Here is a 27,821-nt window from a genome sequence, read left to right as displayed (position 1 = left end):
GCTATCTCGGGAACTTACTTTGCTGGTGGCCTGACTCAGAATCTTATGTGTAGCTGGCTATTACAGAGCAGTTACACCTCCCCCTTCCCCTGGGCTCAGTGGCAGATTTCAGAAAGCTAAGCTTTTCTGTCAGCCTGACCTGACTCCATTAATCTCCATGGGTTATGTCAAGTGATTCAAGACTTTAATGGTAGGAGCTTTCACTATACGGGTATTAGAAAGGAGGAAGCCTTAGTGGGTGGCACTGTCACAGGAAGCAACTTCAGAAGGTCAGCAGCACTAAATGGAGAATTAAATGAGCCTGACTCCCCTCTTAGGTGTGCATCTAGAAGGAAGATTAGCAAATGTTACACAGAAAACAGACCTTGAAATAAGCCTCCCTGTCTCAAAGCTCATAGGGACACAAATCCTTGGGGAACAGGAATGACAGAGAGGAAAATACATTTCATTCAAACAACTGCAAAAAAAAAAAAGTATAATTTGTCAAGTTTTGCAAACCATATGAAAACAATTCCAAAGTGACACAAAAATATATATAAGTTTGAAAAATACTTAAAAGAAAAAAGTACAGATCTCACAATACCAAAACAAATGACGTATGGTTAAAAAGACATTGAATAACACCGTATTGGCAGAAAAAGTAAACCTGTCCAGGGCAGCTGTGTTGTGTCATTTAAAGTGTCAGTTTGTGTATCTAGGATCTGTCTATAACGTGCTCAGCAATGACAACATTAACTCTGAGCATTAGAAGAACCTCATAGCAGCGAGTCAAATCTGAGAGCAATGTATACAAGGGAAGAGAGCAGCGAAGGTTACTGTGCTGAGGCCTGAAATGTCTGAACACATGTGGCTGTGGCCTCCTCTTACTGCTGCCAGACATGGACTCTTTCCTGAATCCTTCCTGTAGGAATATTCGTGAGAGAACTGTGGCAAGCAGAGGGCTCTAGTCAAAGGATTGCCCTTTGCTGAGTGTGTTGTTGAGTGCCCAGCTGCAAGACAAGCCTCAGCCTGTGGTATCTTGAGCCTTTAGAGATCCAGAGCCTGCCGGGTGAAGACCACCTCAGCAGGACTCTCCTCTCACCTACACTGTATCAGCTGGAGTAATGCTGCTGATGCAAGTGGGACTGCACTGGTAAGTGATAGAATCAGGTAAGGATAGAGCCTTCTGCTTCCCAGAAGAGGGGAAATATGCTGGGGTGCAACAAGAGGTGCTATTTCATGTGACTGCTTTCCTTAGGGTGCCTGGAGACTCTCCAGTCTCTGGAGGGTTGTTTGGCACCTCCAGTTACATCCTCTGTGCTGCAGTAAGCTTCCTATAAAGGGAGATTACTTGCACTGCTGCAGACTGAGGAAGAGCAGAGCAGCTCCAGTACCTTACTAGGACTTGGACAAGTGGTTCATACCACTCTGGACCAGGGCCTGGTAGATCTTACCATGCAGAGCGGAAATACTGTCTCTGGCATTTGTAGCCCTTTCCCATAAAACAGAACACAAGTAAAAAGGTGGTGAAGGACCTGAATGAAGATGTGTAGCCCTTTGTGAACAAACCTTGTTCCTTGTTGCACAGGCTCCCTTAGAGAGAAAAGCTCTATGTAGCCAAGAATGTCTAAATGGTTTTACTGGTCATTCTTGGTCTTGAGGCTACCTGGGCTGGCAGATCCCACTGCACTGCCAAAGGGGACAAACCAGGCCTCTTGACTTTAATGGGAATGTCTTGCTTCCGAATGACCCACATACAGTTAGCAATGCTTCCATTAATGTGAGTCTTCTATAAAAACCCTTAAGGGAGTGAATTAACTTGAAAGATCTTCTTCATTTCCTCCCTTTACAATTAACACTGAAAAGGTCCGTTCTTTTGCTATAATTCTCTGGTATTGTGTCCCCCAACATCTCTAACCAAGTAAGTAACCCATTGCTGCCTGCAGCCCCACTTAGCAGCCAATGCCAATTCGGGACTGGTGTTCTTGCAGACATTACAGGACCTCATGCAATACAGCAAAAGGGAATTTTCTAAAAAGTGGGAAATAAAAACGTCACACTAGTGATCACACAAGTAGGTCTTCAAGCTCATGGTCATTTGAGGCTCTGTGTGGTCTAAAATAAAAAGGTTAAAAGATACATAGTGTAGTTGTCTTTGCTTTTTTTTGTTTGTTTTCTTTTTATACAGAAATCATACACACAGAACTTCAACCTGAAACTTCATAACAAAAAAAAGTCCACTAATTTAAGGAAAGCATTTTGTTGTGCAAAAAGTCCCTCCCCCCCCTCCCCTGTTCACCTTCATCTACTGAGGGTCTCACACACACACATAAAGTTTCCTTCCAACAGGTGTGTTGGTAAGAAAGAGTCCTCCCTATATACAGTGAATTAGAGAGAAGCTGGATACAGTGCTGGCATGAGGCGTTAGAGGACTGCCTCTATCTGGAAGTGTCCATGTTCTCCTCCTTAAAGTTACTGCAGTGCTCTATAACTTTCCTATGGATAAAACAAGGACAAGGAGAGAGGGTTTAGTTTAAAACTTATTGCATGACAGTCGTGGGACAGTTCTTACACTGCTGTCCCACAGCTCCATCTCTATGTAACGTGTATGTAACATGTATGATTTGCAGCAGGCAGTCCCTTCTGAGCTACACATCAACCAACATCTGTGTCAAACCCAGTGTACTCCACAAATGCAGCTCAGAGCTCCCAGTTCCTCCCCGTGGAAGTTCAGTGGCCAGATCCATGCATGATTCTGGATACAGGGAGCCCACACAAGTATGGTGAGTAGTGATGGCTGGAGACTATTGGTGTAAGAGATGCAATTAGCTGTGGGGCTCCACTGTCTGACAAGCCACTTCTATAACAAATTTGCCTGGTACAATCTGTGTGTATTTCCCACCTACAAACACCTCTCTAGTCTTCTGTTTTTATCCTCTTTCCCCTACTCTTCTCCTTTGTTCACTTCTTGCTCCTTGCACACATCAATATAGGCCATTCTTTGGTAGCCTTACTTGATGTGGAAGAAAAAAACCTAGCTAAAGCTAAAGTGAATGTCTGATGGTAGCACACTGGTTTCCTACCGGGCCATTTCCTTGGTCTCTTGCCGTGCTGAGGCCATTTTAATCATGTCCTTCAGAAGGGGGATCCCACCTTCTTTGATGAGCAGTGGGCAGTACTTGTCAGCTGCAGAGAAAAGAATAAAACAGGTCATTGTGAACCTTCACAAAAGTGGTAAAGAGGTGGCAGGAGGCAAAGGGGAAACCTGTGGCCCAAGAACGTATAAAACTTTATTATGGAGTTAGCCTGCCAGAGGTGCAAAACAACACCTATAAAATGGCCGAGAATGTAAAAGCATGGCCACAAGGATCAAAACATCGAAGGAATTTCCTACACACTAAGTCTCATTGTTTCTTGTTTGGCTTTGCCCTGCCTGGACATTCCTGCATCATTCAAAGACCGTTCTCTCTACTGCTGTCACTGAAGTGGAAAGACCTTTCCTAACAAGGTCAGATCCACACCCTCAGCTCTTCCAGTGCAGTGGTGTGATTTCAGAAAGGGAACTTACGGTAGACAGAGACCAGGTTATACAGTGCCCAGGTAGCCCAGTGCTGGCTGACTGGGGAGATCCCTTGTGGAAGAAGTCGAAGGATTGGTTCAAAAGACCTGCACAGAAATATTGCAGTTGTTAGAAATACCAAGAGCAGCTTCTTTCAGCACTTCTGCTACTTCAAGCAACACAAACTTGGGTGTTCACAGATACCATAGCAGTAAATCCACTGGTATGTCAAAGATTCTGGCATTGAAGATGAGGTCTGTGTCACATGGCAATACTGGCTGGCTTACAGGCCCTACCGCTTCAGCATAAACATGCTGCCTGGATAAACAGCTGCAATGAATGCAAGACCTGATTTCCATCCTCTGTGAGTTACTCCTCACAACAGCTGAAGCCCAGCAGCACTGATCTGTAGAGGGACTACTTGCATGCAATAGTTGCTGTGTTTTTTCTGACCACAATAATGTGTTGATAGTGTAGAGCAGGCACTGGAATGCCATTTGTTCTGGATCCCTGCCAGGCACTAAAGGGAATACAGAGTACCTGATACCCTCTTATAGGAAGGACTTTGGAGGATTCCACCAGTTGTATTAACCCTTGAAGGGATTTCTGGGAACTGTGTCTCCCAGAGAAGAGTGAAAGCTAACAGCAATCCATGTGACTTTCAGTTAAGTAGGCAAAATGACAACAGTCTAGCAAGAAAATGCTTAAGCAGTCCCAGACAAACAGATCACATTTCCTGGGCTATGTAATTTCACCAGAAACACGCAGGAGAAACTCTTTTGGGCTCCCACAGTTCTCCCATAGGAAGTGCTAGGCCAGGTGTCTTAATTTCAGCAGCCTATGTAACACATTTCAAAGGAAGGTGTAAAACCCTCACTACAGAGTGTGTCCCTGAGGCTCTTTCTCCTTTATTCTAAATAGAGCCTCCCTGCTGGGTTGTACCTCTTCCCTCCTCTCTGTTGGTGTTTGCTTCCTGTGACAATCCTGGCTCCTAAGGGAGCAGGCCAAACTTTGCTATTCCTCACCTGTAATTGATATTTCTCCTGGAGTTGATATCCCAGCTTTGGATTGCGGCCCACATCCTCTTTACAACTTCCTCTCGGTGGGGCTCACATATACCCCAAGCCTCTGGACCATCAAACATGATATGGGAGAGCACGCCACAGGCATTATAGGATACCTCAATCCCATCTGCTTTGCTTTCCAGCAAGTTACTGCCAAGGAAGAAGAGATTACTCAGATGCTGACACACCAAAGGTTTAAAAGTCTCTGGGTGGCCCAGGAGAAGAGGTCCAGAGCATTCACTCGAGCCCAGCGGTTCATTAGCCAGGGACACACCTGAACACACTGATGAACTGGGAGGTCATGAGCTGTGGGCGGAGCTCCTTCACCTCTGCTACATTGCCCAGGAGGCCCAACATGTTGCGATGCAGCTCCTGCTTCTCTGGAAATTCCTAGGCAAGCAAAGAAAAGGATTATACAAAGTGGAGTTACAGCGGTGCTGAGAACATGCAACCTGGGAGAAAGATGGTACAGTATGTCCTGAAAGGACTGAGTACCTTTAGGGAGTCAGCAATGGCTCTTAGCTAGATGCCCAAATGGATCTCTAGTGTTTGAGATACATGTGAAATGAGAGATTCAATGCTGCTCTACTTAAGGGGGATTGCACACAAGGAAAGAGGAAGATGGGTGTAAGTTTCTCTGTTCTTCTTATGGTTGGGTGGATAGATGTGAGAAAAAGAAAATATGCAAGCTTTTTCTTTTGTGTTTGTGCAATACAGGAAGTACTGCTTATAGATTAGCATAGCCAGGGATCCTGCCCAGGCACCTGCATCTCTACTGCTGATGTCAGCATTCCTCTGGAAGCAACCAGATGTACTCACCTTCAAGCACTCCAAGAACAGTTTCATGCCACTGTAGTTAAGGAACATCTCGCAGTTATCGGGGGTCTCATCAGTGATGTTCCAGAGGGCACTCCAGGAGAACTCCATCACCTGATCACACTACAGAGCAGAAGAAAAAGGAACTGAAACAGAGCTTTGCTGATGTGGGTGCCCAGTGCAAACTAACTTCTTGTGTTTCCTCTCTGGTATCACCCTAGATGACTCCAGAGGTAAGAAAACCTTGTTATTCCTTTTCAACTTATCAGCAAGTGGGTTTTTAATATTTCTTGTCTCCTTGTCACATTCTCCTGCCCTCACTCTGGGACAGGAAATTCTGCAGCATCAGTTGTCTCGTGTTTGTTAGTGAAGCTGAGCTGGTGCTTTGGGCTGATCTCCATTCCCAAGTCAGACTGGAGAGAAAATACTCTATGGATATGCTTTGGGGGAAACACTCACCGTTTTATCAGCCAACTTCTTCTGAATCAACTTCAGCATTGTCTGTGGGCAGAGGAAGGGGAAGAGTGAGAAACAGTTCCAGAGCCACATAGCTAAAATTAACTGCTGTAGTACTGCAGGGCTGGCTGCAGGCATGTGCCATTTTGATCCTTTGTAGAGAACCTACTTGGTATCTCTTTCTTTAAGCAGGTGGGACAGGGTTATGTTCAATGTTACAGGCATTTACAGAGCTGAACTGTGTCATAGTCCCTGAGCTGTTGAATTTGCAGTCAAGTTAGTTTTGATCTGTATTACAAAGTCTGGAATGTGGTATAACTGCACGAAAGCAGTGGCCTCTGCAGCTCTTTGAAAAGGTGTGAGGGAGATGGGTTGACATGAGCTGGGAAGCTGATGCAAACTCAGGGAGATGCAGAAGGAGCTAGTCAGAAGGGATCATTTTCATTCTGGAAATGATATGATAAAGAGGTCAGGTCTAAGGTTATACTGCTTCCTGCTCTCATAGGTTGCCTGTCTCTGAGTGGATCACATCCAGTGCTGGTAAGCAAGTAGGGACAGGCCAGGAAAGGTTATCACTGGTAGGACACTAATTTCCTCCTGTGATACTGCAAGGCTGGATCACTGGCTCATGCATTTGGTGGACTGGTGCAAGGGAATTGTGGTAGCCTGGGTTAAGGATAAGTAGACACCATGGGACCATACCAACCATGACAAACCCCATCTTGCCCACAGCTTCTTTATGATCATTGTCCACCTGGCAGACCAGAGCATTACAGAGGTGCACAGCGATGCGCTGGATGGACTCATCCTGCCGGCTCTGGTTGAGGATGTTCAGCAGCAGCTCGTTGACCCGGCGATACTGGAACTCCAGTTCCTCAGGAATGCTGAAGTTGCACAGTGTCAGGCAGCAGTTCCGCTGTACCTGGGTCAGAAGGAAGCAAATGCTGGGCCAAGTGGCTATGAAAACGCAGACACCATCACCTCAGGTTTCCTTGCTGCTTGGAACTGAAGCCGTCTTCTTGCTTGACTACAACCTAGTCTCACAGGGCCATACAAACACCCAATGCCCATCACTTTCAAGCCAGTTCCTTGCTGCCTGTGAGCTCTCTATGCAGCAGTCCCCATTCTGCAGCCCAGTGGCATTATAATGTCAGCCAGCTTCTGATACAGTGTATTGGGATAATGTTTCTTTCTGTTGGCTCAACAACCCCAATGCCTGCAACCTTTTCACCCCACAGTCAGTGCTGGATGTCTATGCTGTGTGTCATATACACCCTTTGAACACCTCTATCGTCAGATAAGAAGGAGACGTGCTATCATCACTTTCTTCCCCTTGTTCTGGAGATTACATGGCAAGGGGGTTGGAACTAGATGATCTTTAAGGTCACTTCCAACCCAAACCATTCTATGAATCTGTAATAAGGAGCACCCTGCCTGTAATGCTCATCGAGTGAAGGCAAGCAGCAGATCTGGGCAGTAGCTTCTCTGGTGTCTGCCTTGGTTCACATCCTGGAGGCTTAGAAGACCCAGATGCTAACACCAGAAAATAATCCCAGATCCTAATACAGGAAAGGGGACTATGGGAGCTGAAGGAGACTGGACTGCTCTTACTGTAACTTCCTGGTAGGACTCCATGCCATTCAGCACCACCTGGATGACCTGGCGCCGCAGCTTTACGCTCTGCTCCATGCGATACTCGGAGTTGGTCAAGTAGAACAGTGCTGCGCTGCCTGTCACCTGGATGTTCTTGTCATCCTTGTGGCACTTGAGGGCTGTGATCACCAGCTGCAGAGAAGCAACACGAAGCTTCAGTGCCACTGACTTGCTGCTGAGTCTTGGAGTGACTGTTACAAGCTTGCAAGGAATGTGTGGCTCAGGCATTGCAGGAACATGCTTGTGAATTGAAGGCAGCCAGTTCCACTGCATGACTGGAACTTTCTCCAGAGTGGCCTGATATGGTGTCTCAGGGTCAAGAAAAGACCAGGGTTGCAAAACTTCCCTTGTTATGGTGAGGTAAATGCTAGCGTGGAGCTTACCTGAAGGGCTCGCAGCAGTTGGCTGCAGCGTTCGATACGTGCTATGTCAAAAAGGAGGTTGATGGCCCGGGATGTGATTTCTGGCCGGTGTTCAGTGTAAGCCTCAATTGCATTCAGGACTTGCTCTTCGTTCTTGTCTCCACTCACCTGGGAGGAACAAAAAGCATCATTTATGAAGCAGTAAAACCAACATGAGAAGGGAACTCTGAAAGGTCAAAGGGTACAATTTTCCTTGTCCTGCTGACAGGATTGGGCCCAGGATGAGAGCAAAGAGGCTGAATCACTTCTCAGCCCAGGTGAAAAAGAAATGGGACCTTTGGAGCAGGAAGATGATATTCACAAGTAAGACTCCTTTTGTCTTAAATTCTTTTACTGTAGTCACAAACATCCTGGTTTTTCAGGCAGGATGATTCTTCCATGCTCTTTTTTAAGAGACATGTTTTTTAACCCTTGTAGAAACCATATGGGTTATAGGTCTTGCTTTATTAAGAACCTACTGAAAGACCAGAGCTCAGTTGTTGCACATGAGAACTGAAGAGCTCCATTTTTATGTTCTTTCAACTTCTACCAAGCTCCTACTGCCAGTATTCGTGTGGTCTCATTACCTTGTAGGCTGGAATATGCGTCAGGCGGCAGAGAGATGTTTCAAAAAGGCCCAAGAACTGGAGCGGTCGTTTCAGACCCCGGAAGGGAGCGATGCTGCTCTTTGCTGGCTCAATACTGACAGGAAAAAATAGAGATCACTCACGTTGGTACCACGTTTCTTCAGGTGTTTCCTGCCTATCTGCTCTGCAGTCACTCTGAATGTACTGCTTCATAACCAGAGTGGTAATAGCTACACAAGCCAGCTGCTCCTAAACGTAACACTAGACATTCATTCTAGATGATTGAGTGAAGGGCTAAATGTGTTGAACAGAAACAGCAGTAAAAATTCATGCAGACAGAATGCAGCTTTCCCAGGTAGAAACTGTCCTGGAAATTCACTAGCTGGGGTGAACGTTTCCTCTTAGAAAAGGGCTGTGGATTTTGCTAATCCAAGGTATTTACAAACTGGATTGCATGTTACACAGTCACAGACTGGTTTGGGTTGGAAGGGACCATGTTCCTTACTGACCAAGAGCCAGTATTTCTTCACCAGCTCTGGCGGAAAGGAACCAGTACTGTCCCACTCATTGTTCAGTAAGTGCTTGGGGAACAGGCAGGCAGAGTTCTTGACCGATCTGGAAGACCACACCTCTGTGTATGCCTCTACTGAGGTGCACCAGGACCCTCAGCGGTTGATCTGCTCAGTATTCAGGTCAAATCTGAAAACATACCTGTAGATTCTGTGTTCCTAAAACACTCGGCCCTCCTATGAACACTGATGTAACAACTCGGTGTATAAATGTTTTGTCTCAGAAAAGTCGGAATTTCAAGTGAGGGTAAGAATGTTTTGTGTGGAAAATGTGTACTAAGGGTTTTGGGTTACTTTCAGGAAAAGTATAAAATAGTGCAACAGATCCCTGGAAAATGTGTGTGGCAAAGAACTGAAACACTTCCTCAGATATGCATGGCAGGAAGACAGGATGAATTCTTTATTAAAGTCCTTACATGTGTCACATACAGGAATCACAGCTGCTTCCCATACCAGCCTTTACTGTTATGGGGAATTTAGCAAGAGATATCCTGCTTTTTAGTATTAACTAGACCTCCAGAATCTGGAAACCCAGAGGGAACTGTTCTTAATTCAATTTGTCTTTGACTGATCTATCTACCCAAGCAGACCTCAGTAATTGCTGTTTCTTTACCTTGTCTGGCCCATCTTCTCCTCCATGCTTGGGATAGTGCAGTTCTCCAGCATGGTGTGCCCTGAGATATCGAGCGATGTGAGGTTTACCAAGTTTTCCACAAACAGGTTTAGAACCCGCCGGGTCAGCTTGAATTTGTAGTAACTGGACAGATGGTCTCGGGAGATATCCAAGTGCCTGCAAATGACAGAGAGCATCTCAGAGCCTGGAAAGCATTGGCTGTGGCTTCTGCCTCTCTGCCAGAGGAAGATGACAAGCCAAATGTGAGTATTATATTTTTTATTTATCTTTTATTGCTATAATTTCCTTCACAGGATACAGGAATGTGGCTGTGTGGGATCTGGCAAAAGGATCTGGCCCTATGTCTAACTGAAGCACACAGATATCTGGTAGAGGTCTACTCAGAATAGAGCACAATGAATTATCTAGCCACACATCACAAGGGAAATTGCTCCAGGCTCAGGAGCTGCCTTTCCCAAACTCCATCACAGCAGCCACCTGAGCATTTCTGCCTGGTGACTATAATGCACCAGAAGATCTTTGCATCCCCAAACACGTCGCCTCATCCCACAAATTGTCACACAGTTTTTGTCTGCTTCCCCAGTCTTGTATTTTTATCACCCCAGGCTATTACACTGGCCTGATTTTATTCAGCTATTTAAATGCTTAAGCTCTGGGGAAACCCTGATGCTATGTGGAGTGGTGGGACAGACTGACCAGCCATCATATGCAGGTGGGGTCACTTACAGAACAGGGTCTGCCAATCACTACCTAAGCCCCTTGACAGAGACTTTTTCTAAGGAGCCAACATCCCACTCACAAAACTCTTTTCTACTTGTTATAAAGTAAGTTTCATTGCAAGTCACTGAGAGTTAAAGTTCTTGGGTTTATAAAATGTTATCCAGGCTGCTCCCTGAGATTCCAGGTCATGTGTTAATGTGGTACCCCCTAGTGTCTGCACTCAGTAGAAACGATACTAAAGCCATTGCAGAGCATCCTTCTCGTGAATACTATGACCCTTCTCTTTGGCTTGGAAAGTCCTGGCTCGCTTTCTTAACACCACTGTGCAACTGAGCAGCGATTGTCTCGGCTCTGTTTCAGGAAGTCCTTTCACTGCCAACACTGTGGGGTCAGGAGTGTATTTACACTGCTTGTTCCCTGATTGCACCATCCAGGCAGTGTGCTTCCACACGACACAGCGGGCAGACAGTCTGAGCTCAGAGTTTTTCCTAGGTTTACCTCAGAATTAGGCTTAAATTTCAGACATTCCTGTTTGACAAGTGGTTTGGAGGACTGAGTTTCCCAGTGTGATTATTGCTATAGTAGTTTATCTACACACCAGCAGTCATTTTTTTTGCCATCTCTCAGGTATTCAGCTGTCATTTTTTATTTGACTGGGAGGTGGCTGGTTTAGTTTATTCTTTCTTTGCTGTGTAAGGGTTTTTTTGAGGGGTTTGTGTTGGTTTTTTGTTTTCTAAGAGGGAATTTCTCCTAAGTGACAACCTTTGCAAGTAAAATGCAGGCTGGCTTTAGACATGTCAGATATATGTAGTGAGCCACTGAGCAAGCCTGTCCACGTGGGGGTTTATAACTTGAAACCAGCAGTGGGTGGCTCTCTAAATTGTTAGCACCTAAATGAGCTTTTGCTATCAGTGGGAAAAGGATAAACAAGGAAGAACGGATGTGCTAACCTGAGCTTGCGAAGCTGTGCGATCACTTGGATGTGCTCCTCTGAAAGGTCCATGTTGTAAAGCACTAAGGAAACCAGACTGTCCTTCCACTGGGTCAGAAATCCCACATCGTTCAGCTGGATCCCAGAGAGATCAAGAGCTGCAAGGGAGGCCAAAGGCCGAAGCAACGTCTCCACATTTACCCCCTCGATCAAGCGGCCCAGGTTCAGGAAGCGCAAGCGGCTGAAGCCTTCAAAAGTAAAGTCCTTCACCAAGACCTGGCGAGTTGGGTTCACCAAACAGTCATCTTCACAGCCTCCAGGGTTCTCCTCCTCATAGAAGATATTGCAGCAGCCAAAGAGGCTAAGGGAGATAAGTGTGTGGCTGAAGCTCACCAAGGTTTGTAGGCTCTTGGCTGTCAGCTTCTCACAGTTAGTCAGGTAAAGCTCAACGAGATCCTGGAAGATGGGAAATCAAAGTTAGAACTATTTCACAGGTAGAAATAATTTGCTACACCACCTCCCACTGGGAGAGCTTGAGACCATACATCACCAAATTTGACCAGTATTCCTACCCCACCCCATACAGTGGTTCTGGGAGATGAGAAGGGAGAAGCTGAGAGTTTCCCAAGTAAGATTTAGACAGTGAAGGATGCAGTCTTGGGCATTTCTGTGTGCCTGGTATTCTAGCTGGTGCCCTTGCAGCAATGCTGCCATGCAAAGTGATAGCTGGAAACTGTCAGTGCAATACCTGCTTCCTGATGGCCTCCAAGTCCTGGTCCTGCACAATCTGTTCCCGCAAGTGGATCCGAGCTAGCCTGGTGCTCCGGGGATCTGAGAACAGGGTGAAGAAGCTCTCATGGGGTTCAAAGATGCTGTCTGTCTTCACTAGCTCCACGTACCTGTATTTGGGCAATGATGTTAGCGTAGCATGACACAAAGGCTCAGTCAGTCTCAGCTCTAGCACTTTTCCTGGTTACAAGAAAATATGAGCAAGTGCATAAGCACATGCAGAGTTCCCTCCTGATTTTCAGCCTTTGGGGCAATGAGAGCTGGCCTGTTACTTCTTTTTGCACAGAACTAATGATCCTTAGGAAAATCTCAGGCACGCTCAAATGTGTGAGTGATCAGATCGGATTCTGGCAAGCCCAGACTCCAGGGTTTTTCCCCCACAGCTGTTTAATGATAGTAATTTGGTGTTTTTTCATTATTCAGAACATTAGATGGCCAAAGTTCTCTGCCAGACTTTGAGGACAGGAGTTCAGCCAGGAGAGACTGCAACAGCCACATTACATGAATCCCTGGAAATAGGTTGCTTTGTAAAGCTGTGGGAGCAGCAGCCTTAAAATTTAACATCTGTTAGCACTTTGCACTCTTATTTCTTCGATTTGAGGGAGCTGTAATGCTTCAGTTGGTGGGAAATGGGAAGGCTCCTTTGTTACTAACTGATGTTCTTGGAAGGAGCAGGAACTGTTTCACTCTGGGTTTACTTATGTGGAAATGGTGACTACCACAGAAACTAGAATGATATACAGCAGTACAATAACCCTTCGGGACACTTCCTCCTCAAATCAATGCAGCTCCTTATTTCCAATATGAGCATCAACTGGAAACCATCCCAGCCCTATGAATTCTTCCCCATTTTGTAACCCTTTCCCATCATTCTTTTCAGAGAATGATCTTCCCCCTTCCCTTTGGGCTCCTTCCCAAACCAGCTTCTCCAAGGGGCCTGAAACGTACTCATTGACAAGCTTGTCACAAATCTCGCTTGGCAAGAAGATGTCAGGATGGAGCCGGAGAGTTTCGTTGTCCAGCAGGTAGCAGAGAGTCCCCTCCAAGTTGCGAAGGCAGTAATCAGTGCACAGGGCCATCAGTGACTCGGGGCTATCGGATGCCATCTTGAGGGAAGTTATGGGAAGGGGAAGAGCAGAAGGAAGCTTTTGAGTCAGGAGATCCTTTCCTCAAATGAAGTTCCAGGATGAATTTACAGGGACATCAGGACAGCTATGAACAGAGGGGAGAAAAAGATGCGTTGAGAAAGGCCCATCGGCAGGTGTCCTGCAAAGCTGTTGTACCAGCAGGATGTTGATTGTTGTATTTACAGCCCATCACTCGCTGACCTCAAAAGAACCTGCTGCATTTTGGCCTCTCTGGCAGTATGCCCTTAATTCCTTGGTATCCCCACCCCCAGGGGACACTGCGGGAATGAGTTAACACAAACCATGTTTGGAAATGAGGCTACACAGCAAGAAAATGTTTTCTTATTGCAAGGGTTATCTGGCTGACAAAGCCCTCTGAAAGGGAAGTGGAAGAAACCACACTGCTTGGTTTCCTTCTGAGGGAGTTGGATAAACCAGAAGAAAATCTACTGTTGGGATGATGCCAACAGAAGTATGGCCCCATATCTTGCGCCTGCAACTGTTTGCCACCATTCCAAGGCAAATTTCATATTCAAGCTGAGTGTTTCTCTCAAGCCAGAAGCTTCATGCAAGTCCTTAAACTAGACTATGAAGTGGATTAGAAGCCAAAGGAAAACCCACAGACTGGTTTGGCTTCTCTTTGTAATGTAAAGCCAGGTTTATGCAGATGTTGGACATCTACACATCCAGCAAACTGGGACACGCTCACTCAAACTGTTCCAGATCTGTCACAAAAAGGTATGAGTGACTAACCTGGAAAAGACACTTTTGCCCTTCATTTTTAGTACAGGATGAAGAAGGATGGGTAAGGAAACAACTGGGGGAGGCTATTCCTGTCTCACTTCCTATCTGAAATAGGAAGCCTCACTCACTGGCACTGAAGAAGGGCTTGCTGGAGCCTTGGAGGTGTTTAGCAGAAACGACTGAAGACCAAAGAGTCAAATCACATTAGAAACAACCCTAATGGGACTTCTTCTATATATTTCTATGGACATGCAAAAACTGTTAAAATGTTTATTTTTAATGTAAAACCTGTGTCTTTTCAATTGTTATGTCCCTGCACTTGTTTGCTCTCTCCTTCATTCCTGCAGTATCAGTACAAGAAAGAAGAGTTGAATTCCTTTTTCTCACCTTAGTCCATATCCCCAGAGGCACCCGGGGTGGATGAGGCACCTTCCCTCCTCACTTTCAGATGCTCTGTTCAGCTCTGCCTGGCGATGACACCTGAAAAAAGGATCAGTCAAGGCTGTAGATGAGGTACTCTTTGGAATTCAGGCACCAAATGGTCTCTCTGGGTGACAGGAACACAGCTCTGACTGAGCCTGCCTGGCAGCCCAGGCTCCCAGCCTTCTAATCCCTCCCTGCAGAATGGATTTCCATGCAAACATGGAGGCAGCACAAGTTGGATATCAAAGCTCTTTTCTTTCTTCCTACTCAGTTTCATTCATTCTTTTTCTGAGGGCGTGCTTCAGTGTCAGGGGCAAAGATCTGGCCAAGGAATTAACCCAGCACGGAGAGAGGCCTGGTGCTGAACGTGAATTGTCTTTTGGCTTTACCTGAATTTGATCTATAGTTTCTTCTTCCTGTAAGCATTTTTGGAAACTCTATTTGCAGCAACTGGCAGGTTCATGTTCCAATCCCAAACTACTTCTGAGCCACTTGTTCTGACCTACAGCTTACAACAGCCTTTCCAGTGTGGATCTCAGATTCTCTTCTTGTTTTGGCTTAAGAGGGAAAAGCAAAAGCAGATGCTGGGCCCTGAAACCAGCAACCACAAAAGCTGTATTTAACATCTAGATTATAGACAGTTTGAAGGGTGTATCCTGCTCTGCTGGGTCAAAGTCCTGAGCTGGGGTCACCATAACGTAAAACTGACTTCTCAAGGGTGCCTTAATAGCTTGGAGACCTTTTGAGATTCATGTGGTAGAAACAAAACAAATGAGGAAAGTTTTTGGTCTTCATCTTTGAAAAAGAAGGAAATCCCTAATCCAGCACACTCTCCTTTGTAGTTAAGTCAGGGAGAAGTCAAGGATGAAATGGGCCACTGGGTTCAGAGCATCGTCTCATGGGCTGTGAGGTCCTGGCTATGGGAATGCAGGTGGAAGGAACTTGTCCTGTGTTCTCTGCTGTGTCTGTGTTGGAGATGAATCTGCTTCACCTCCAGAACGAGTCCCTCACAGATTTTGCCTGAAGCTTGCTTGAGAGAATCTTTCCAGAAAGGCAAGATCAACAGGAAGATCTGAACCAGTAGGGAAACGTGTTCTGCTATCCCTACCAGTTCCCCTTGTGCCATCAGACAGGAGGTCCCTGCAGCCACTGTTCTTCCACTGTTCACTACCGATGGCCAGAGAACTCGAAAACAGATTCCCATTGACAGTCTATTATCACGTGCAGCTGGAAACAGCCAGTGCTTGGGACTTGTCCAAGCAGCTTTGAGCACTAAAGGGCAAGGATTGCCTTCCTGTGGCTCTGACAATCCTCTGTTCCCTCTCTGCTGAGACCAGCACAATGTAGCTGGTTGATCCCAGCCCTGGAGAAATCAGCTGCCCTTTAACTTCTGAGCTCCATGTGACCCACCAACAAAATCCCATGTGGAAGGTGGATATAAAGAAAAGTGGTTAAAGCATCCCCGTAAAATAACACCAAAGAAATGCATTCATCCTCATGATTTATTACGGACATGTAAGCACTACCCAGAGCTCCTGCTGTGACCTTTTGTATGGGGCACAGTACAAGCCAGCCTCTTCCTCCTCAGTCAGACTCAAGACACGACACATAGGCAGGGGGAGATGGAAGTTAAGTGTCCATAGCTGCCCTGATCAATAGTGTCTCTGGTTATAAGCTCAACATGTTGATAAAAGCAAATGAACTAGAGCTGCTGACAAACTAACATTTACTTAATCGTTATTCTCAGGCAGCTTTTCCCCAGGCAACAGCCCAGCACACTGTCACCAGCACTTTCAACGATGAGCAATGAGCTTTCTACTGCATGTGAAAGATGCTGAAAATTCAAGCACAAGAATCAAAAAGCGACCAGAACTACAGCTGCCAGGATTTTTTCCCGTTTATTTTTCCAATAGATTTGCCTCCATCTTAACACATTGAGGAACTGAGCCCACTGGAGATGCAGGAGATACAAAGGCATATAGACACAACTAGCCCTCACTGCAGAGCATCAGCACCCTCCCATCGTTTACACACCCAAAGGAAGCTACAGCACATGCAGCTTCACTCTCTTCCACCACCAACCTTCCAGGCCCAGCCTGCAAATCTGGCAAATACTGCTCTATGGGTAGGCTCCATCCTCATTGTTATGGCACTTCAGGCAGTGCTGGCACAAGAGCCTTGGGACTGCTCCTGGCACTCCTGGGGCTGCCCATGCCAGTATCCTCTACCTTGGACTCCAGACTTATCTTCTCTCCCAGTCTCTCTCCAGGCAGCTGCCCAAGCCAAGCCTGACTCACCATGGCTGCACGCCAACAACATAACGTTTGTGCTGCTGCTACAAAAATGATTGCAAAGCGACTTTTCCAGCATCAGGGATTTGTCCAAGGAGAGAGAAAACAATATGCATTGACGGGAAGTGATGGCAATGACTTTAGAATAACAAACAAAATGTAAATGCAGAATTTGGCACAGGTTACACCTTGAAGGAAAACCGCACTGTCATTTTAGCTGGCGTCTCGCAGCTGTAAATCACTGAGATTTCATTAATTGATGGGTCATCACAGTTTGTGTGCGGAAATACCATCCCTTTCTTACAGCAGCGAAACTGAAGCAGGAGTAGGCTGAACTATTCCATGGCACAGCAAAACCTGCAATTCCCAAATCTGTCAGCCTGCCAGGACTGACCCTGTAAATGAGACGACCCGTGCTAGCTGAGAAACATGTTGATCTTTGTACCTGCCTGCAGTAAAGATGCTCCTTCGGCTCACTGAATCATACCACGGGTTCTCGTTCCAAAAGGTCACCTGCCCAGGAGGACACCCCGGGAGCCCCTGGGGTTTGCACTCCCTGGGTGCAATGGGCTCTGACAGTCCTGTGAGCCCCTTGACTAGCCCGCGGGCAGGTCGCCAGCCCAAACCTCCCTCGCTCCCCGATTCCGCTCCGCGGGGCGACCTTCCCTTCCCGAGCGCTCGGAGGTCACCTCTCCCAGCAGCGCCGGGGCTCGTCCCGGACGGGCTGCCAAGGCCCAGGCCCCGGCTGCCCCCACAGTCCCGGGGAGAGGTCGGGAGTCTCTCCAGGGGGGCACTGGTCGGCGCTGCCGGGGGCGGCGGTTCCGCGTGGGGCGGCGCTGCCTCGCCGTGCAGGCCCGGTGTCCCCGGGCAGGGCGAGCCCCGCGGGTCGGGCTGGGGAGGGGGACGCCGGCACTCACCTGGCGCCAGGCCCCCGCCCGGCGCGGCCGATGGGCGGCGGGAGCCGCGGCTCGTCCCGGCGCCGCTCCCCGGGGCGGGCACGGGGGTGTCCGCGTCCTCCTGGGGCCCACTCCCCCCGCCGCGGCCTCCGCTGTCAACAAACCCCGGCGTCACTTCCGCCAGCCGGGACCTCCCGTACCGGAAGCGCCGCCGCTTTCCCCTCCCGGAAACCGCGGCCAGCCCGGAACGCTCGGGCCGTGCCCGCCGGTGCCCGGGCAGCCCCGGCTCTCCCTCACGCGCCGTGACCTCACGGGGCGCGACGATGAGGACGTCACGGCAGCGGCACGCACTGCGGTGGCATCACCGCGCCGCTGCATGGCGTGAGCGCGGGGGCGTCACCACACGGGTGTTCGCGGGGCGGCGGCGGCCCGGGGCTCCCCGGTCCCCACTGCCCCTTCTGGCTGAGGCCACCCGGGGGTTCCGCGGGCTCCAACCGGGACGCGGCCACCGGGCTTTGACCTCGGTACCTCAGCGCCTACCCACGGGGTCGTTTCTGGGGCTGACACCGCAGGGAGGGGACCCCAGCCCTGCCCACTGGGCCCTGTGAGAGGGCACAGCCCGCGGCAGAGCCACTGCCCGCTGGGGGAACCGGAACCGCCCGGGGCACCGGGAGCCCCGGGCACGATCGCGCCGCGGGGCGGGGCTCAGTGCTCACGGTCACGCCCCCTCCCCACATGGGCGGGACCACCGTGGAGCGGTGGGAGGGGTCGGAGGCGTGGTGCGATCCGGTCCCACCCACCCCCCCCCGCGGGCAGGGTTTCCAGCCGGAGCGGTTATGCGGCGCGCGGGGTAGGGGCTCGGGGGCCGCCATGTCACGGTTGCACCGGAGCAGGTCGGTGCCGGGGCTCTGCCCCTGCCGGGGCTGCGGCGGGAGGGCGCTGTGGGGCCGGTGGGTGTCTCTGTGTGGGGGGGTGTCGGTAACACGCGTTATAGCGGCCGCGGCTCCGCTTCCCTCAGGATCGCGGACTTCCAGGAGGTGCTCGGCGAACCCACGGTGGCGCTGGCCAAGCTCCGCGACCTGTGCTTCAGCGGTGAGCGGCCCGGCCGGGGCAGGAGGGCGAGGGCACGGCCTCAGTCTTGGGGAGGGGCTCTCCGGTGGTGGCCCGGGGCTGGGGCCGTCCCCGCGGCGCTCGGAACCGGTTGTCAGGCCCCGGAAGATGTGGCGGGTGATGGTGCGCTCAGTTACCCCGTGTTAACGCGCTCCCATTGCCGCTGTGAAGCGGCGGGGGTTGCGAACCGCGGCTGGCGGGTGTGTTTTCAAGCCCAAGCTCCAGTCAGGCCGCAGCGGTCCCCACCCGGCCTCTGAACACAGCCACAGGCTTCCAGGCAAGCCCTTCCTTCCCCTTCGCTGAGGTACTTGTGGCTTTTATCGCTTCTGGCCATCACCTGCGCGTCCCCATCTTTCTGCTCCCAACCCCCGCAGGAGCCCTCCCAGCCCCGTGGGAGGCCCCGGCACTGTGGCACCGTGTAAAGCCCCATCGCGTCCCTGTGGGAAGTTGTGCCCCCCGGCAAGGGAAAGCGCTGCCTTGCCTGTTAGTGTGGTGGCATTAGCGAACCGCCGCCAGGAGACCGGGCTTAACGGAGCTGTTTCTTTGCCTGATATTCCACAGGAATTCCCTTTGATGGTGGGCTGCGCTGCCTGTGCTGGAAGGTGGGTTTTGCTTGGGGTGCTTCTGTGTCTTGTGAGGGGGGCTTTGGGTTCCTGAAGTGCCCGTAGCGTTTTGTTGGCACTTGCGATCATGAGCAAAGCAATTAGAGCTGAAAAACCACTCAAAATCAGGAGTAATTTGTGGAGCTCAGCACTGGCACACTCACAGCAGCATTTACTGACACAGGGCTGCCATCGCTTTAGAGCATAGAAAGTGGCTGTCGGCTCTTTTGAATGGGAACCGCGCTCAGTATTAAGCTAGGAGTGCATTTGGTCAGGTTAGCTCTTGATCAACCCTGCAGATGGGTCTGTGTTGAAAACCAGTCCCTGGAATCTCCTTGGCTGTTCCATGGCAAAGTACTGGGCTTTCTGGAGGCAGCTGACAATGTTTTCAAAGAGCCAGTTGTAGCCCCTGGGTTTGGTTTGCTCATCTTTCAGGTATAACGGCTCACCAAATACTTGTGTCTTCTGTACAGATACTCCTGAACTACCTCCCTTTAGAGAAAGCCTTATGGAGCTCTTTGCTGAAGAAACAGAGGTGAGAACATTGCTGCTTGCCCCTTTGTTTCTAAAGATATCTACAGAGAAGAATAGTTCCTTAAATAATTAAATGCCTTCACAGAAAGAATTGTTCTCGTGTGGAATGTACTGTTCTGTAGACTAATGGGTGGATTGACCTCTTCAGCTAAACTCAACTGAAGAGAAAATCAAATGCCCTCTGGCTGAGCAGAGTGGTACAGAGAGATCTGTTTGACCTCAGTCTGGTGCTTCACTGACGTAATCTGCTGCTTCATTGCAACTTCCTCTTTTCCTCCTAAAGGGATCTGTATTCCCAGTTCCTCAAGGAAATGATTATCCAGCCTGGGATCGCCAAAGCCAACCTGGGTGTTTCAAGGGAAGATGTGACCTTAGAAGATCATGTAAGTGTTTGTGCTGCAGAAAACTGCCCAGTGTTACAAAGTGTGCTGCAGAAAACTGCTCAGTGTTTTGGATTATGGACCCCTGGGCTGGTTTTGGCTCTGTTCTCAACTGGTTTGCCTTGCTAAAAACAGGAGAGACTGTTCCTAAGTACCAGCCTGGCACTTGTGTCTTAGTAGCCTTCTGTGTGAATTACTGGCAAAGCACCAATAGTTCTGAAGAGAGCTGTTTTCAGCTATGCATGTCCCTTCTAGCTTCCTCTGGGGCTAGCTGCTCCAGGGTCTCCTAGGGAGAGGCTAGCAAGAGGTACCTCTGGCAAGGAAACACTCTCCTGGGAAGTCGGGTCCGTGGTGGCCTCAGAGTAGGCTAACCTGAATAGGAGAGGTAAGCTGGGCTGTGGCATGGAAGGCAGGAGACTCACTCCTACTTCTGCTGCTTGGCTTTTATTTTAGTGAAGCATCTCCTGCATCCCTTGGCCTTTTCCTTCCTCTGAAAACTGTGAAGAGTGTATGTGATGGGGGAGGGAATGAGGTAACCAATCAGAAGAGACTGTAAAATGATACAAGTGCTTCCATGACCACTCTTGAAGATTAACTTCTCTGCTAACATGCTAACATCTGTGTGGCTGTGATCTCTGGAGGCCTTGGTGCTGTAAAACTAATGCCTGTAAAACTCTGGCAGGTGACAGCAATCTTTGAATCTTCGTGGCTAGTTGTTATCTGTGCTTCTTGTATTGCAAAACTGGTCAGGTGCAGGGAAGGTTGATCATAGTAATATGTATTTCCTTTCTCCTGGCCATGATGGTGATGTTTAATCAGCCTTCTTGGAACTGAAGTAGAGGAATATTTGTAACTACTAACCCCAATGCCCAAGTAATGGCTGGGTAACTCTTAGCCTAACTACAAAGACCATCTTCTGCCATCAGGAATCTTGTTGACATGGGACAGGGAGTCTGATTTTGGAACAAAGTCATTAAGAGACAGGTGAAATGGGATTGGAAATGTTGGCTTCTGCCTCTGTAAGTGAGCCTGCATGCTCACTTGTTTCACAAGCTCTAATCCACTCCCTGCAAACTGTGTGAAGAACATTAAACACAGCTAGTGAAAAATTAAACCTGATGTGCTACGAGTGTGCTGGTACTGGATGACAGAAGGACAGCAGGAATGAGGTTCTGGATACATATGAAACGTGCTTGTCCTGTTTCTGTTTCTTTCTTCAGCCCCTCAATCCAAATCCTGACAGCCGATGGAATACTTACTTCAAGGATAACGAAGTGCTTCTGCAGATAGATAAAGATGTCAGGTGTGTGAGGAACAATGACTCAGGTCTTTGAACCCCAGTGCTTCAGTTAACACAATGTACTTTGAAAACAAAGTTTAATATTAAACCCAGCCTCCATGGGGCTCAGACTTCCTTTTCTTATGCCTGATTTCCTTCTGTGTCCATCCTAGGAGGCTGTACCCTGACATGGCATTCTTCCAGCGCCCAACAGACTACCCCTGCCTTTTAATCCTGGACCCCCAGAACGAGTTTGAGACGCTGCGCAAGCGGGTGGAGCAGACAACGCTCAAGTCCCAGACAGTGGCACGGAACCGCAGCGGGGTCACAAATGTGAGATAGAGGGAGGCTGGAGCCAGGGAGCAAGGCATCTTAGCTGATAAGGGAAGGCTGTTTCCTGGGCTTTTCTGCTGTTTTTCTTGCAGTGGAATGACGCAAATAGCCCAGCAGGCACTGTGTGTTCTGGTGGCTGGACAGCTTTGTAGAACCAGTTGATGTGCCTGACAGTAAGGAATTATAGGTGTATTTAATGTATTTAATGACTCCTGGAGGAAGTTGGAGTTGCAGGCAAATTTGAGTGTTTTATGCTTGACATGTGCCTTTCTGTATGGGAACAAAACACTGGAGGGGGAATTTACTGGTGTTGAATCTGCTGAAATAGGTGTTGTCTCTTTCCTGAGCCTTACAGCACGACTGCTACATGCTGTTGGGGAAGGTGGCTTGTTACCATAACTGAGCTATGCTTTTCCTCATTCTACTAACAAAGAAGTGGAACTGCTGTGGCTTCTTGCTGCATGGGATCAGGTGGTGCAATGACTGAGGGGAGCTCTCTGTTGCTGCACAGACTGCTTTGTTCTTCAGGGGTACCCAGCACTAGGACATCACTGCTTTTGTGCTTCCCAAGTTGCTTGTCTTGGTTTATGTGAACACCTCCCTGCTTGGTATAAGCTGCCTAAATCTTTTGGGGGCCACTGTGTCTTAAAAGCCAAGCTTGTCACATGTACAAAGCTATCTGTGCCAGCTGGTTATGCTGGGTCAGCCCCAGTCTTGTCTTGCTTTCAGGTGAGCTCCCCCCTTAAAACAACACCTAATACTCTGAGTGAGTATGAAGTTCTGCCCAACGGCTGTGAAGCTCACTGGGAAGTGGTGGAGCGAATCCTGTTCATCTATGCCAAGCTGAACCCTGGGATAGCATATGTACAAGGGATGAATGAAATTGTGGGGCCTCTTTACTACACCTTTGCTACAGACCCTAATAGTGAATGGAAAGGTGAGAGACTTTGCTCAGTTAATGGCTGTTTTACCCTGTGCCCTCTCCATAAAGAAGTGCTTTGGGAATGAGACTCTCTTAAAACAACTGATAAGAATAGAATGGGAGTACTTTGCCCATCACTTCACAGTTGCTCTGAGGGTGTGGGCTCATGGTGGGGAGAGCAGATGATGTTCTTGGGCATAGATAACTGGTTTGTGACCCAGTGTCACGAAGACCTTGTGTTACACACAGGGTCTGAATCGGCAGTGGCTCTGTAGGCACTTCTAGCTGGGGGGGGAAAAAGAAGTATCTTGTCTTGTCCCAAACCAAGTAAACCAAGATCTTGTGGGATCTGCTACTTGAGTCCAGTAACAGCAACCAGGTTATGGAGCAAGAATATTTCTGTGTGCCTTTGTCAGTGCTGCTTCCTTTATTCCCCTGGGATTCTATGTGTTTTTTAATCAATTCTTTTTCCAGAACATGCTGAAGCAGACACATTTTTCTGCTTTACCAATCTAATGGCTGAAATTCGGGACAACTTCATTAAGAGCCTGGATGATTCTCAGTGTGGTATTACCTACAAAATGGAGAAGGTCTACTCCACCCTGAAGGAAAAAGATGTGGAGCTGTATTTGAAACTTGTGAGGAGCTAAGTGTTTCTCTGAGTCTTGGTTGGAATGTGGGAAGTGGAGCTCAGTGGTGCATTTAAATATCAACCAGTTGTGTTAAACTGTTACTGTGCTTGAATAGAAAGGCTGAGAGAGTGTGGGAAGAGCTTTGCTTATAAGGCATAGAGACCCTTATCTATGAGCCGAAACAACCTCTCCTTGGAATAAGCCTAGAGCGAGCTGACACAGCCGGGCTTTCCTCCCCTGCCTCACTGAATGCAAACAATGGTTGTTGCAGAGCTGCCAGGTGTGAGTCCAAAGTGACTTGGCCGTGATCCCTGGTCACCTGGCTTGAGGCGTTGTGGAGTCTTTGCTCTCTTCTACTGAACAGACAAAGCATGAGGTTTGTGGTAGAGTTCAAACAAAAACCAGCCCTCGGTCCATGCACACACTGCCCTGATAGCACCAACTTAGACTGCATGGAGCTCATTCCAGAAGTGAAATGCAGCAGGCTGGACCCTCTCACTCACCTAATTCTATCTTTCTCCTTCATCCAGTGGTGCCTGAGTGCCTTAGTGTGGGATAAGTAGAAGGCAGCTTTTGTTGAAAACATCTTCAGGTCATATTGCCCATTTGGTGTGAAAGCCCAAGGAGAATTTGGAAGGGAAAGCTGTTCTTGTTACCCCAGTCTTCACTAGAACACACTTTGATCTCTTCTGCCTGTAGAAAAACCAGGATATATTTCTTCTACAGTCCAAAAGATGCTTTGTCAACACAGTGACATGATCCACAATGTTGACTGATTCAGTGAGGAAAATACAAACTCCTTCTATTTGGCTGTCAGGAGCTGGCCTTGGCTGTGCAGCAGCTGGTCCTTAAGAATATCAGCAGGATCCTGAACTTACTTGATCTTCATTAAACCTGCAGTCCCTGGGATTTAACAGCAGCAAAGAGGAAAGCTTCAGGCTGGAAGCGTTTACATTGTGCTTTAGTGACCATCAGTGTGAACTCTGTTCCATCTTTGTTTCTTTTCGTGAATAGTAAACCTTTTGCTACATACAGGGCTTTTGGGAAGGAGAGGAAATCCTGACAAAACAGTGCTCTGCTACAGGGGGAGGGTTGTGGCTTTGCAGATAAAATGCTGTTCAAATGGGAATTACTTGGCAAGTTTAACGGAACTAACACAACTGGTGCCTTGAGGAAGAAAAGCTTCCTCTGCTTCATGTTGTGGTCAGAGGAGCATTGTCTGGCTTGGCTGTAGACATGGAGCATGGCTACACTGAAAACCTCTCTCTATCTTGAATGTGAAAGCCTTCAAAGGAGGCAGTGGGTTTGCTGATGTTGCGGGATGAGTTGGCAGCTTAGAGCAATACCAGGGTGGAGATGGGGATGGAAACACGGGGTGCATCTCTTACTTGTAGGGGTCTGGCTGGGAGCACATACTCATTGTTTGCCTGGTGCCTGTCTGACAGCAAGAACAGAACATCAAACCCCAGTTCTTTGCCTTCCGCTGGCTGACGCTGCTCCTGTCCCAAGAGTTCCTGCTGCCGGACGTCATCCGCATCTGGGACTCCCTCTTTGCTGATGACAAGCGCTTTGACTTTCTTCTGCTCGTCTGTTGTGCCATGTTGACGTAAGTACATCGGTAGCATTCCTGCTCTTCCCTTCCTTTACCTCAGTCTGTGGATCCAGGAGTCTTCTGTAGCTGTATGTTAAAGCATCCAGTGAACAGATGATAGTCACTGTTCATAATGGTAGCAGAAGTGTTTTCAAAAGCCTCTATAAAGGCACAGTGTGGTCTGTCCATAAAGTTCCTTTGTGGAGTCCGAAGTAGCTGGAATGATTTCCATCTTTCAGACTAATCCGGGATCAGTTGCTGGAAGGAGACTTCACTCTGAACATGAGGCTGCTACAGGTAAGGACTGAATATAGTGGGCATAGGAGTCAATGTAAAGAGTCTTAAAATAGCCCTGTGAGAGGGTGATGGTGTGAGGGAGGGTGTGCCTGGCTGAAAACAAATACAGATTTGTGATGTTTGCATGCAGAAAAACCTTGAGGAATCTCACAGCATGCTCATTGCTGGAAGTGCTAAGCTTTTGCTTGTGCGCCCATTCTGTCCTACAGAGAAATTGTCATAGATTAGAGGTTCCTTTTGGTTTGCAGAAGATGGAAGCAAAGATGTGAAACTCTATGTGACAGTGTTAAATTTGTTGGCCAGAGGCTTTTGTTTAGTTCTGAGCTCTGTGAGAGGCCAAGGTTGAGAACACCTGCACTGCACAGTAGGAGATCTTTGTTTCTGCCAGTTCCTGCTTTGGGCTGTGCAAGATACTGGCTTTGATAAGGCTTTCTGGCATGAAGATAGCCCTTGTAGCAGGCCAGCTTGCAGCACCCTTGGAGGACAAATTAAAAGGAAAACAAAACCTTGAAGAGTATTGAGGCTTGATCAGTTACAAAACAGGGAACTATTAGCTGTTAAGGGAGTAACAACATGGCATTATATGTTATAATAGGCCCAAAATGCTCTTGCCAAAGTTTGTCCTACTTAAGTGAACCAACATGTACCAGAAATGCTGGGCAGTCACTTACATCACTTTGTTTCTTTGACACAGGATTATCCTATCTCTGATGTTCATCTGATTTTGAAGAAGGCAAAAGAACTTCAAGATTCCAAATAGTCCATGAGCCTAACAAAAGGTGTCATAGAAACTGTGGCAGCAGATCCCAGGAGATGCCCCCATGCAGCACAGAGCATTAAAGCTCCTCGTGGTCTCTGCAGGACTTCAGGTTTCATGTTTGGGCTACTGGCCATCTTGAAGACTTCCTCCTACTCTATTTATTAGGTCAAGGACTGATTGCTTCCCCACCTACTTGGGTCCTGCACTTCAGATATTTTTCTGTGCTGCCAAAAGCAGTTCTTTGTATCTTTTTAATGACTTTTGAGGAGAAAGAAACCACCTGTCTGCATATCCCTCAAGGGATGGACTCCTGTATCACGGGAGTGACACATGGAGTAACTCCTGATTGGGAAGGGACAGGCAGGGTCCAGTGGGTTTTGGTGGGTGAGTATAGAAGGATCTTCCTCCTGTGAATAGAATGTACTCCAATGAAGTCACACCTCCTGCCATTCAAGTAGCTTCTGGATTCTTCTCCCTCGTGTCTGTGCTTGGCCATCCCTGGGGTGTGTAAAGAAGATTACATTGGGTTTTGGTGATTGTCATCTGGCATCCTGCAGTTTGGACCCCTTTGCCTGGGAAAGGCACCTTGATGAGCAAAGATGGGAGGACACAATTACAGCTGGTGGCTTTGTGCACTGAAACTGCCTGAATCCAGAATCGCCTTATCAACACGGTCTCCTTGACAGCCAGACTGGTGGTTTTAATCAATAAGTGCAGTTTGAACTCCAGCCTTATTATGCACAGCCTTAGAGCAGGAGCGTGTTGCTGCAGGGAGGCTTCATGCTGCTTTCCTGGCTCTGAACTGGAGCATATCCAGCTACAATCCGGATTCTGAAACACAAGAAATGGGCATCTAGACATGTGCAATGAAGACAGATGTATATAGAGGCTTATACAGGCATGGCACTGGGCTGTTTCTGCCTCAGTGGCTTGCATAATATTACCCTGCAAGAAGCTCTGGTCACAGGGACCTTGATACTGTCTCACAGTACACCTTGCCAGGAAGAGACGTGGTACAGGTCTGAGCTACAAGCAAGAGTGCTTTCCTGGTGTAATCCATTAGACATACAGGCATCACACGAGGTCCTGGTGGAGTCACAGTCCTGAGCTGGACATTGGTCCCTCTTGAGAGGGGAAACTACTGCATTTCCAGTACAGTGGAGCAGCTGAACAACGACTGAGACAAACCATGGAGAGAGCTGCTAACCTGTGGCAGTGTTGAGCTGATCAGAAACCCTAATCCTCGGAGGGAGAAACTGCCAGCACCCGGGTGCCTGGGTGGAGCAGAAGCTCTTGAATGAACACTAATCCAGCGTGCTTTCCCTTTCCTTTCCATGCTATGCTGCCTCACCTCTGCGTGGCTGTTTGACACTGCAGGTTTTGGTATTTATGGGTATTGATTTGTTAAAGGTCAGTCTTTGTAAGATCTGCTTAAGCTGCTGATGGCCTACAATTGCCTTAGCAGGAGGGATGCTGTCAGCCTGCAGCTTTTATCCTGGTGTTATTTCCTTCATTGAAGGCCAGTTCTTTCCAGGCTCCTATAATTGTCACAGAGGTGTGTGGGGAGGCTGGGGGACAGGTTGATGCATGTACCTCTGTTCTTATTGGCAATCTGTAAGCAAGCTCTGCCTGTTGAGGAGATGCTCGAGTAACCCTGGGGCAGCCCAGTGTTGCTGCTGTGGTGGAGCAAAAGCAACTGAAGACTTAAAACAATCTGTAATTAATACCTATGGCTAACACTA

At 48.3% G+C, this 27,821-nt stretch overlaps 2 protein-coding genes across 5 annotated transcripts; one reads left to right on the top strand and one right to left on the bottom strand.

Moving 5' to 3' along the window:
* Positions 1 to 385: 385 nt before the first annotated feature.
* Positions 386 to 17,932, bottom strand: ZER1 (zyg-11 related cell cycle regulator). Of its 3 annotated transcripts, XM_061352829.1 has the most exons (17): positions 17,661 to 17,711; positions 14,417 to 14,496; positions 13,107 to 13,370; positions 12,118 to 12,268; positions 11,389 to 11,825; positions 9,698 to 9,874; positions 8,516 to 8,630; positions 7,911 to 8,057; positions 7,486 to 7,728; positions 6,581 to 6,796; positions 5,878 to 5,919; positions 5,422 to 5,541; positions 4,877 to 4,992; positions 4,564 to 4,752; positions 3,548 to 3,645; positions 3,063 to 3,165; positions 386 to 2,475 (listed from the first exon to the last, which is right to left on the bottom strand). In XM_061352829.1, exons 3-17 carry the CDS (start codon positions 13,262 to 13,264, stop codon positions 2,418 to 2,420), a joined length of 2,370 nt encoding a protein of 789 aa, XP_061208813.1. In that variant the 5' UTR covers positions 13,265 to 13,370; positions 14,417 to 14,496; positions 17,661 to 17,711; the 3' UTR covers positions 386 to 2,417. The 3 variants fall into 3 exon arrangements, with proteins under 3 accessions (XP_061208813.1, XP_061208812.1, XP_061208814.1); XM_061352828.1 differs by lacking the exon at positions 14,417 to 14,496 and having other exon boundaries at positions 17,661 to 17,932; XM_061352830.1 differs by lacking the exon at positions 14,417 to 14,496 and having other exon boundaries at positions 7,486 to 7,659; positions 17,661 to 17,928.
* Positions 9,932 to 27,821, top strand: TBC1D13 (TBC1 domain family member 13). 2 transcript variants are annotated; one of them, XM_061352838.1, is made up of 12 exons: positions 9,932 to 9,960; positions 18,658 to 18,731; positions 19,311 to 19,351; positions 19,825 to 19,886; positions 20,169 to 20,268; positions 21,486 to 21,568; positions 21,718 to 21,877; positions 22,607 to 22,814; positions 23,274 to 23,437; positions 24,877 to 25,037; positions 25,262 to 25,319; positions 26,014 to 27,821. In XM_061352838.1, the coding sequence occupies exons 1-12, from the start codon at positions 9,947 to 9,949 to the stop codon at positions 26,077 to 26,079; spliced, it is 1,191 nt and encodes a 396-aa protein (XP_061208822.1). In that variant the 5' UTR covers positions 9,932 to 9,946; the 3' UTR covers positions 26,080 to 27,821. The 2 variants fall into 2 exon arrangements, with proteins under 2 accessions (XP_061208822.1, XP_061208823.1); XM_061352839.1 differs by lacking the exon at positions 9,932 to 9,960 and adding an exon at positions 18,476 to 18,532.

Source organism: Neopsephotus bourkii, unplaced genomic scaffold, assembly GCF_033783945.1.
Source record: "Neopsephotus bourkii isolate Nb327-2 ecotype Australia unplaced genomic scaffold, CSIRO-AGI_Nbou_v1 NB_659, whole genome shotgun sequence".
Lineage (NCBI taxonomy): Eukaryota > Metazoa > Chordata > Aves > Psittaciformes > Psittacidae > Neopsephotus > Neopsephotus bourkii.
Note: the sequence above shows the minus strand (reverse complement) of the source record. Positions and strands in the feature narration are given on the sequence as shown.

Bases quoted from the DNA above. Each gene is read 5' to 3' on its own strand.
- ZER1 (XM_061352828.1), bottom strand. From the start codon at position 13,264: ATGGCATCCGATAGCCCCGAGTCACTGATGGCCCTGTGCACTGATTAC. The intron at 5,920-6,580 runs GTTGGTATGGTC...CTCTGCCCACAG, and splicing joins GCAAGATGGGGTTTGTCATG to ACAATGCTGAAGTTGATTCA. The intron at 5,542-5,877 runs GTGAGTGTTTCC...TCTGCTCTGTAG, and splicing joins AGAAGTTGGCTGATAAAACG to TGTGATCAGGTGATGGAGTT.
- TBC1D13 (XM_061352839.1), top strand. From the start codon at position 18,510: ATGTCACGGTTGCACCGGAGCAG. The intron at 21,878-22,606 runs GTGAGATAGAGG...TCTTGCTTTCAG, and splicing joins ACCGCAGCGGGGTCACAAAT to GTGAGCTCCCCCCTTAAAAC. The intron at 25,038-25,261 runs GTAAGTACATCG...TCCATCTTTCAG, and splicing joins GTCTGTTGTGCCATGTTGAC to ACTAATCCGGGATCAGTTGC.